Raw genomic sequence first — 11,140 nt, 5'->3', positions numbered from 1 at the left:
CCTGGTAAGGACTCTAGCCGCTGCATTTTGGACTACCTCTAGCTTGTTTGAGGATGCAGTGTATTACAATAGTGCAGTGAAAGAGCGCAGTTTTCTAGTTTAGATGCCGGAATTACAACAGCGGTAACACATATTTAATTGTTTGATCAAAATTATTGCTAGGGGCAATTTTGTAATCGCGGGATATTAAGGACATGCCAAATTCAACGCCCTTGATATATATTAACCATCAATTATGTTAAGCAATTGTAATCATTACTGAAGTAAATGCTTTCTTTTACGAGTTCTTTGGGAATTTAGGAGAGTCTCTCTAGCTGTCCTGTAGAGTATGCTCATGAAATGGTCAGTAATCTGTTTTGGGAGTTACTAAGCTCCGCCGCGAGAGTGCGCACATGACCGCGCAGCTGAAGCGCTCCAAAGTGGTTCTGAGAGGGTTTATCTGCTTTACACTGAGCGAATCTGCACCCTTTCATCTCTGTGTTAAAGATCCTGTCTCACTGAGATTTTTTTTTACTAGTTTGTTATTTTATTTTGCGAGATAAACATTAAGCTTTGTTGTATGTCATAATTCTCCATTCTCATTTATTCTCAGATAAATGGTTCATTCATTCATTCTAATCTTTTAGTCATAAAACTTCGTTTTAGAATTCTGCTTTAGATATAATCTGTATTTTATATAGTTGCATTTATTATTTCTCAACCGTTTGTATTTGTCATGCAGGCAGCTGGCCAATCAAATTGAGTTTACTACGCACCTTGCTTCAGACCCCGCCCCTTTCTCTTATACCTACCTGTGGAGCGCGTGCACAGCAGGACAGACAGAAGCGCTTTACTGGACCGACTGGTGCTCACTTGACTTCTTCTGTTTCTCTTCGTTCTTCCTTTTGTTCTTATTTCTAAGAATACTAATCACTTCATTGCGTGGTCGAATATTTTTCACCCTCGCAACATTTATTGAAAACGTCATTTTGTGACGTTGATTGATGCTCATGAACAGAGAGTAAGAAAAGGTGAGCTGATCTATTTAAGAGCAGTTTAAACTGTAGTTTATACCTAACTCTTTCTGACTGAATAACTCAAAAGCACGCGAACGTGCTCCTCACGTGGGAAGCGCGCGCGTAATGAGAGGCACGGTGCACACTGATAGAATAATGAACACTGCGTGAGTGTGTGTGTGTGTGTGTTTGTGTGATTCTCAGATCACTGGTGTTTTCAGAAGCTGAGCTGCTCTGAAGATCATCTCAAACATCATGGAGTTCTCACCGGTAAGCTTCTCTGTGTTTGTAGTTTAATTGCTTTTTGCAAACCTGTGTTCACTTCTAGAAAGACGTTTTGACACGCTGAACTTATGTTTCTTATATTAGACCTATCTTAAAAAAAAAAAAAAAAAGAGAGAAAAGAAAAAAGTTCAGTGATAAACTTGCGTTCGCTCGCAAAACTTAAGCGTTCTCTCGTGTATTGCGCGTTCACGTTCGCTCTCAAGAGCACTGGAATATAGTTTTATCATCTTATCCGGGGTTTTTTTGTTTGTTTGTTTGTTTGTTTGTTTGTTTGTTTTTGTTTTTTGGTTAAAAGTTGATTTGTTAGATGTTTTTTGTTTGTTTGTTTTGTTTAAAGATGTAAAAAACAAACAAATAAAAAACCTTACAATTTCATGTTTCTGTTAGACGCGGAGAAACCATAGACTGTATACGCTCTGTACAGTAGCCCATAAACACTCTATTCATCAGAATATAGGCTATACAATATGTAATGTAATATAACGCAAAATACAAATGGGTGATGTGGACATCAATTTGGCTGAAATGTATCATTTTGTCTTAGGGTGACCAGACGTCCCGAAAAATTCGGGACAGTCCCGAAATCTAAGCTGTTGTCCCGAATCCCGAATCTGGCCCTAATTGTCCCGAAAATTATACTAAAGCAAAATCTTGAGTAGTTATTGTTTGATAAACATTAAAAACTGTCTGCGGAGGTTGAGTCGTCCTGCAACCAGCCCTCGATGGCTGCTCATTGGCTGCAGCATCTTTTTTCTAAGTTCTAAAAAAATACCGTAGGCGGCTAGGCGCGAATTTAGATATGCATTGATAAGCTAATTTTCATTCATTCCGTTGGCATGCCTGGTGTACCGGAACCCCAACACGCTGCTAAAAAGCAAAAACGATGAAGAGAGCGCGAGTTGCTGCAGCCGCGAGGACAGTGATGCACGCGTAAAGGAGTGACTGATTGTTCGTGGCACTGTGTACAAAAAAATACTTCACTACACAATTATTTCGTTATTTTCGTTTAAGCTAGCGTTAGGCTATACAGAAAGGTCTGATTTACGCACTGTTACTTACAACAGTCATTGTTTTGTTTTGTTTTTTCTTTTCACAATGACATTTGAGTTCATGATTCAGCAAACCCGCAAACCCCCCCCCCATCCCGTCCCGAATTTCAGCCAATCTCATCTGGTCACCCCATTTTGTCTGGTCTGCAGTTTCCCTCTGAACTCTGACCTCTTGACTTGATCCGCTCACCTCAACTTGCTCCATTTCTACAGGTCATCTATCAGTCATGTTATCTGGTCAGTGATACGGCGGTGTGACCTCTGTGCGATCTCTCAGCCCACGCGGTTCAGAGTTACGGGAATATACGGTTAAAGATCTGCGCGGGAAGCTCGTTTGTTGTTTACTTCAAGCTTTCGCAGAAGCGAAGTGAAGCAGCCAACGAGGGGGCGGGCTTTAGCCGAGCCTCTTGTTTCCTGCATTCTGATTGGTCCGTGTGAAGCGGGGCTCTGGTAAACATTCGGTTGCCATGGCGCTGGTCAAAAGAGGCGGGGCTGAGCACACTCCCTGAGAAACTTCAGTTCAAGTCCAGCAGGAGACGAGCTGAAGCTCAGATCATTAACTTACGAGATCATTTCATTTATCAGGGTTTATATGAGGGCCAAAATAAAAATCACACCAGTTTTGGTTATTTTACTATCGATATATGTATACAGTTTTTATTAATATTTTTAATTCGTTTTTATTTTCATATTTTCCTTTTTAAATTAAGTATTTAGCAACTGTTTTGTTGTGTTTTTGTCATTTTTGTTAGTTTTTTAATGTTTTGTTTTGATTTCAGTTTGTGTTTTCAGTAAAATTCAGTAATTCCGCACTTAATTTAATAAAATGCAGTTGTTGAAAAATGAGAAATGTTGCCTTGGCAACTAGATAAAATAAAACAAAATATAAGTTTTACATGTTATTTATTATAATTTTATTATTTATATATTTTTATTTATATATTGTATTTTTATTTCAATTAATGTTTTATGCATATAACAAAAAATATTATTTTACAGCTTGAGTTTTAACCTTGTTTTATAAACAAAAATTTGATTCAAAGCATTGTGATATGTTGAAATCCATCTACAATCATTTTAAATACCCTTTGTATAAGTCTTGTGTAAACAGATGTGATTAAAGCAGCTTTTGACTGACTGTAGTTAGTGTTAAAAATATCGTATTGTAAACATGTTATTCCTATATTAACAGTTTCTCTCTTTCTGTGTGTGTGGTTTAGGCTCATCCGGCTGTGAAAGCCTTCATGTGCGGCTCTCTGAGCGGGACGTGCTCCACACTGCTCTTCCAGCCTCTGGACCTGGTGAAAACACGTCTGCAGACCCTACAGAGCGGCGTCCAGCCCGGGTCAGTCCACACACGGGACGAGCTTTCAGTCTGGCTGAATGAGTATTAAATGAACTGTCTTCTGTGCCTTAGGTCGGGTCGGGTCGGCATGGTCACGGTGTTTGTGAGTATCCTGCGCACAGAGAAGCTCCTGGGACTGTGGAGAGGCGTTTCTCCTGTGAGTATCACACCTGATTTGGTATGAAACTTCTGTTATGTTTGCATGGTTATATTCTGTATTTCTGTCTCCGCAGTCGTTTGTGCGCTGCATTCCAGGAGTCGGCATCTACTTCAGCACGTATTTCACTCTAAAGCAGCGTTTTTTTGCTGATGGGGCTCCGGGGCCTTTACAGGCTGCACTGCTGGGAGCCGGAGCCAGATGTGTTGCGGGTGTCTGCATGCTGCCCGTCACCGTCATCAAAACACGATTTGAGGTGTGTGTGTGAATAAATCTGGGTTTTTGAAAGAAATGTATACTTCCGTTCATTAAGAACGTATTAAATTATTTTAGGCTGTTCTTTTAACCTTTCTATTCAAAGAATCCTGAAAAATATAATGCATCACATTTTCCACAAGCAAATCAGTATATTATTATGATTTCTGAAGGATCAGGAGTAATGATGCTGAAAATTCAGCTTTGATCACAGGAATAAATTTCATTTTACAATATATTCACATAGAAAAGTTATTTTAAATTGTAATAATATTTTACAGTTTTACTGTATTTTTGATCAAATGCAGCTTTGATGAGCAGAAGAGACTTCTTTCAAAAACAGCTTACAAACCCTAAACCTTTGAACGGTAGTGTGTATCTGTACACACTGTATAACGCAGCGTATGTGTGTGTTTCAGAGCGGCCGCTATAAGTACAGCAGTGTGTTCGGAGCGCTGCAGTGTGTGTGTCGGACCGAGGGAGCAAAGACTTTGTTTTCAGGTCTGACTGCCACGCTGCTCAGAGATGCACCATTCTCTGGGCTATACGTCATGATCTACAGCCAGGCCAAATACACACTGCCACGAGGTTTGTGTGAGAATATACTGTATGCACTTCAGCTTTAAATATGTGTGTGTGATCTAAATAGGATTTCAGCATTTTAAATAGAAAAAGAAACTTCTAGCTCATATTCATTTTATAATAATGTGATGTTTGAATCTTATAGCGTCCCTAAAGTGACATGGAGGGATTTTCTTTTTTTTTTTTTTAGAAATTAAATTAAATATATATATATATTTTTACAAAATACATACACACACAAACACACACACACACACACACACATATATATATATATATATATATATTGGAGCCCATTACAGGCGAATGTAACTCAAGCTATGTATCTTGAGGAATGCAAAAGTTTTGTAAGAGTTTGCTAAGGTTCTTTGAAGAATGCAAAAGATTTGTAAGCAAAATTTCTAAATTAGTTTTTAGTCTTGGAGGGATGCAAAAGTTTTCTGAGCAAACAAATTTTCCTTCAAATCTCTTTTTTTCCATCAGCATATTTGATAAGACATCAGGTGGCAGGAATATTGCTCTTGATCTACAAATGCTTCTTCATAAGAGATAAAAAAAACAGTTCAGTCATTCTGACTGGCTCAGACATGAAGTAGGAGGTTGAACAGTCATGTGGATCAGACTGTACTGATATACTATCTCTCTCTGTTTCAGAGATCAGTCAGTCGTCTTACGCTCCGTTAGCAAACTTCAGCTGCGGGGTCCTGGCCGGCATCCTGGCCTCCATTGTGACCCAGCCAGCAGATGTGGTGAAAACTCACATTCAAGTGAGTCCAGACGTCTTCAGCAGGACATCAGACGTGGTGCAGTTCATTTACAAGGTAACAGAAGCCCTGATTCTCCCGACGTGCACCTCTCTGCTGCTTAAGATTGGCTCTCAAATAAAGCCAGAGGCAGCAAAGCTCATCCAATCAGATCAGACACAGAACTATTTGTTTTATAATGCTACTGTACTGAGTGAAAAAAGAGTTAAAGCATATTTAAGGCCCGTTCACACTAAGAACGATAACTATAAAGATAACGATATTAGCGTCCACACCAGTGAACGATATCGTCTGAGCGCACGCGCGTCTTTAAATTCTCGAGCTTGTCATAGCAGGATGGATTCTGATTGGCTGTCAATATTTTAATCGTTCATCAGCTAGAAAAAAATTGTTCTGAAAGTGATTCCAACGATATCGTTTCTCTGTGCCTTTATTGTTATAGCTGTGTGGTGTAGACTCTGCTATTCTTTAATATTGAGAATGATTTTTAGAGCTATATCTTTATCGTTATATTTATAGTTATTGTCCTTGGTGCACCACCAGCATCACCAAGCAGAAGGACAAAATTAATGACTGTTTTCAAACAGGTTTCCACAAACACTTCCACCACCTGCCGGTGTAGATGTCTCCAACCCTGTAGGAACAATCAAATAAACAGTTGCTGTAACGTTTGAATCTGCATTCTGTTAAATTCCTCAGATTCCAAAAATTAAAAAAAAAAAAAAAAAGGTCTAGATTCCATTTAGATTCTTGAATATGAGATTTATGAAGTGAATGGTTTGTTATTCACATATTAAATCTGATTAAATTACCCTGCATTGTTAACAAAAACCACAACTAAAACTATTATGAAACATCATTAACTGATATAAAATAAAATATAAACATTAGATAAAAAACAAAACAAACTAAATGTAAACTAGAAATGTTGCCATGAAAGCTTCCAGAACTTCCAGAATCTTGAACTGGGGTAATTACAAACAAACAAACAAATAAATAAAAGTGGAATTAAAATGCAAACTGAAAATAATGAAAATATATTTCTAACATTCTATGTGTTTGTCTGTCAGGAGCACGGTTTGGTGGGGTTTTTCCGCGGCGCGGTTCCTCGCTCGCTCAGGAGAACCATGATGGCAGCGATGGCGTGGACGGTGTACGAGCAGCTGATGGCTCAGATGGGCCTCAAATCCTGAGACCGATCAAAACCACATCACACACTGATCCAGATCTTCCCACGGGACGTCTGATGTTTTAGTGTTTGACCCTGAGATCCTCGACGGCGAGGTTCTTGTGGATCAGAAAATCCAGACGCTGTTTGTTGAACTGACTGTGATCCACGCAGTTTTGAGTTTCATTGAAAACACGTGTGAACTTCAAAATGCACTTTAATATGTCCGCTCGGCTTCTCTTGTCTGTTTTTGAGTAAATAACGCTTAATATTTATAAATGTGCACTTTATGAGAGGCTTTAAGACAATCATATGTTTGCTTTTATAGTCTTTTTCTTATTTACAGCTATTTGTTTTAACAGAAGTGCCAACGTTTCTAACATCGTCCAGAACAGCACAATTGTTATGTTGAAATTTAAATATGGTTGTGACTGACAGGGTAACTTTATATGTTGTGCAACCAAATGAAATTGTTAAACACACGAGAAACAAACAGTCTGTGTTTTCTGATCTAATTGAGGGTCATCAGCCGAAATCAAGACTTTCTGAATGAAGGGAGCAGATAAGAGCGATGACCTCCAGCCTCTTACGCAAAACCCTTTAAACGAGTCAAAGGAAAGTACACAAACCGTTACAAGACAGCAGCGATTACATGTGACATGCTGAAAGTGTGCTTGACATATGTTTGTTTGACATGTTCAGTAGCCTACTGCAACACAGAGAAACGCTTTAATAAATATTCACCAAAACTACTGCTGTTTCCATCATTCATATTCTTGCTTCTTGAGTGTTTTATCTTCCTGATATAATAGAACATTATATATATATATATATATATATATATATATATATATATATATATATATATATATATATATATATATATAATCGATAAAGAAATGAATTGGCGTAAATGCCAGCAAACCCCGGAGACTTTCAGTCAATAAATAAAATATTTTAATTCTGAATCTTTGTCATTTTAACATAATAATCGATTATATTGATAAATAGCATTCAGAATATGTGTTAATTTATTAAATTAAAATATTTTAATAAACTTATTTTAGTCAAATCTATTTTATTTCAATTATATTTTTATTTAAAAAAAATACTGCAGAAACAATAATACTGGCATTGTGGAGGAGACTATGAATATAATGCTTAGTTTAGTAAGTTAACATCGTTGTCTATGAAAGGCTCTTTATTTTGGTTTTCTGGGGGTTTTCAGAGGGAACAGAACATTTTAACCCAGTAAATGAGGGACGTGATGATCGTGCTCTAGTTTCATCCATATTTACCTGAGAACATCAAAACACTGATTTATGTTTAACCTGTTCGAGAACAACCTCACTGATAACACACAAAAACACACGGTATTGTCCCAGTCTCTCAGTTCATTTTCACTTTCACTTCAGTTTTTTGAGGACTGTGCATAAATCTATATAATATAAATGTATCTTTACATGTTAATTGAAAACATGGAAACGTGTTTGTGCGCTGTGTAAACACACGTGACTCCGTCATTTAGGACTTTATGTCTCTCAGCAAACAGAAGTTGCGACAGAAAGTACACAGTGTTTAACCGAGGAGTCACTCCGCTTCTCGCCATTGTCTTAATATGGTCTTTGTCTTAATATGGACAATCCATCCCGTGTGTCTTAATATGGTCCCCCGTGCGTCACAGCAGCGCCATCTACAGCAGAGGACAGGAAACACTGAACACTAGCGCCACCCAGCGGAGAGAAAACACAGTGCAGCAAATACAATATTATTTATTGCTGTACACATAATACCTCTAAAACGCAGTCTTTGCCTAGTTTTCAATATTGTGAGAAGTTATAAGTATTGTTAATGTAATGAGCATTAATTGATTAATTTTGCTGCATATGTTTTAATACCCCTGATCATACTCGTACATCACTGGGACGTCTATTTAACATCTGCATTTACATCTGCAAGAGAGGTGTTTTAAAGGGTTTGCTCATCTGCAATGTCTCTACAGGACGTTTCCTATCAGATGTCAGATAGACGTTCAGAAGATGTCCTTAGGATGCTATGGTGTTTTGCTTTTCATTGATGAAAAATCCCGTAGGACTGAATAAAAATCCTACAGGACAGAGTATGTTCCTGCGGGAGTCCTGTAGGGTTGTTCCTGAATGACTGTTATGTCCTGCAGGATTTATCATACTCATAGGATTGCTGTAGACCATGTCCACTGACGTCCTTGCGTAACATCCAACAGAAATTATCAGATGCCTGCAGGATGTAAAGTTCATGACTTTACGATGCCATAGAAGAACCTTTTTGTCTAAATGGTTCCATAAGGAACCTTTAACATCTGAAGAACCTTTCTGTCTCACAAAAGGTTCTTTGTGGTGAAAGAAGGTTCTTCAGATTATAAAAAGGTAAGAAAAATGTGGTTCTTTAAACAACCTTTGACTGAATGGTTCTTTGTGGAACCAAAAATGGTTCTTCTATGACATCGCTTGAAGAACCTTTTGAAGCACGTTTATTTTTAAGAGCGTAAAGTTTAATTCTGATAGGTATTATGAACCTCACTAGTAGTCCTGTTGTTACATTACAAAGGATTTTTCAAATAATGATATACAGTACACAGTGAGGCAGTGCATAAGGCATCTGAGGCAGCTAAGGTCCTCATCTGGTCATGAGGTGGTCCTAAGCAACTAGCTCCTCCTCAGGACCAGCACATGACCAACTTAAACCAGCTCATGACCAGCAGCCATGCTTCAAAACAGACCTAACCAGTATATCCGGTTTTATTTTTAACAGGGCCTGTCTCTTTAAAATTTAATTTTATGGATGAGTAAAGAACAAAAGTCAGGCTCCTTTATTTCAATAAAAATGGTTAAAAATCAGAATCTGCTTTCCTTCCTTGAGTGTGAACTGCTTTCCTTCTCTTAGACCTTCTGTCAGCATCGCTGTGCAACATGCACTAATCAGGCCATCCGCACCTGATACCTCAGTTCAGTTTCGTTCTTGTTGTGGATTACCTGTTGTCTTCACCATTCCTGGATCCCCTGTGGCTGTTCTGTTAGCCAGTTTGCACCGCGCTGCCAAAGTCTGCCATTTGTCCCTGTGGCTGTTCTGTTAGCCAGTTTGCACCGCGCTGCCAAAGTCTGCCATTTGTCCTCACCGCTCTACAACATCTGACCCCCAACGAAGGGTTGTGAGTTCGATCTGTTTCGGGCCGGCAGGAATTGTGGGGGGGGGGGAGTGCTGACCATATTAATGAGCAAGGCATCGAACCCCCTGCCGCAGCAATAAAATCTGCCCACTGCATTTATATTAACTGCGTATTAAACCCCCTATTTTGATTGCATACTTGGCTGTCACGTCAATTTGTCCTCACCGCTCTACAACATCTGACCATATTAATGTGCTGTTTCCTGCATTTATATTATTGGTTTTTGTTGGAACATTATGAGCACAGTTTCTCTTCCTTCTTTTTGGATCTTGTCCAACCACATTCCAAAACACTCTCTCCTAAAACTTCAGGGCCCGGTTGCATAAAACACCTTAAGTGTAATTTTCCCTTAAGATCGCCCTTAAGTTTCCCTTACACTTAAGGGCGTTGCATAAAATATTCCTTAAATGTTACTTAAGAGTTTAGGTTTTAGTTGAAACGTCATAAACCCTTAGAATTTCTCTTAAGTATCCCTTAAAACCCTTTAAGTGTTGCATAAAAAGTGAAAGTGAAAGTAGTGACATTTGCCAAGTCTTTTCCCTGTACTGTTATTATTGGTTATGTTTTTATATTCATTTATATTTATTTTTCCCTTCATTTGATCTCTTTACTTAACATCCTGAATACTTTTGTAAATAATAGCGTACTGTAAATGCTCGAGATGCAAATCAAGTTTTGATTATGCTGACTGGAATTTAAGCTGGAATGCAGTTTAAATTTAACATATATTTCATTTTTTTTCGGTTAATTAATAGACCATAATTATAAATACTATAGTGATTCGTTGAGGAATTAATCATTCATGTAGTTTCATTTGCACACAACACGCTCATTTATCAGTTAACAGACAATTATGCCAATAAAGTTTTGACTTTATGATTGTATTTATGCCCATGTGTGATGATAAATGAGCGTGTTGTGTTTTCATTTACAAATGAAACTACGTGAATGATTCATTCCTCAAAGCTTGATTTGCATGTCGAGCATTTACAGTACGCTATTATTTACAAAAGTATTCTGTACATCTCCATCAGATAATCATGTGTTGACTCTGGATCTGAACTCAGTAAACAAGTTTATCAATCTGTCTGAAGCAAACACAGTGATTCTATTGCTCATTCTGGCACAAAAACATCGAGAACCGTGTGTCCAGTAGAGTAGGAGTGTATGTGGATCACAGTGCAGGGATTTTGTCCTTCTACAGCATCTCAGACACAATGAACCGCATCCACAGAGTCCAGACCACATTCACTCAGCCGCTCTGTGCTGTGTTTGGACTGGATAAGCAGACAGTGGTGGAACTGTCTAACCAATTAAGTAATTCAGACATTCTAC

General features: G+C 38.2%; 1 protein-coding gene across 4 annotated transcripts; it reads left to right on the top strand.

Annotated features, from left to right (window-relative positions):
- The first annotated feature begins 618 nt into the window (after positions 1-618).
- Positions 619-7,352, top strand: LOC109079168 (mitochondrial glycine transporter A). 4 transcript variants are annotated; one of them, XM_042734618.1, is made up of 8 exons: positions 792-1,010; positions 1,200-1,265; positions 3,550-3,674; positions 3,747-3,831; positions 3,908-4,087; positions 4,506-4,674; positions 5,323-5,489; positions 6,503-7,352. In XM_042734618.1, the coding sequence occupies exons 2-8, from the start codon at positions 1,251-1,253 to the stop codon at positions 6,623-6,625; spliced, it is 864 nt and encodes a 287-aa protein (XP_042590552.1). In that variant the 5' UTR covers positions 792-1,010; positions 1,200-1,250; the 3' UTR covers positions 6,626-7,352. The 4 variants fall into 4 exon arrangements, with proteins under 4 accessions (XP_042590535.1, XP_018949880.1, XP_042590543.1 ...); XM_042734601.1 differs by having other exon boundaries at positions 619-1,010; positions 1,217-1,265; positions 5,323-7,352; XM_019094335.2 differs by having other exon boundaries at positions 620-1,010; positions 5,323-7,352.
- The last annotated feature ends 3,788 nt before the right edge of the window (positions 7,353-11,140 follow it).

This window comes from Cyprinus carpio, chromosome A3, assembly GCF_018340385.1.
Source record: "Cyprinus carpio isolate SPL01 chromosome A3, ASM1834038v1, whole genome shotgun sequence".
Taxonomy (NCBI): domain Eukaryota; kingdom Metazoa; phylum Chordata; class Actinopteri; order Cypriniformes; family Cyprinidae; genus Cyprinus; species Cyprinus carpio.
This window is presented reverse-complemented; position numbering and strand designations above follow the sequence as displayed.

Bases quoted from the DNA above. Each gene is read 5' to 3' on its own strand.
- LOC109079168 (XM_042734601.1), top strand. The intron at 3,675-3,746 runs GTCAGTCCACAC...TCTGTGCCTTAG, and splicing joins CAGAGCGGCGTCCAGCCCGG to GTCGGGTCGGGTCGGCATGG. The intron at 4,675-5,322 runs GTTTGTGTGAGA...TCTCTGTTTCAG, and splicing joins CAAATACACACTGCCACGAG to AGATCAGTCAGTCGTCTTAC.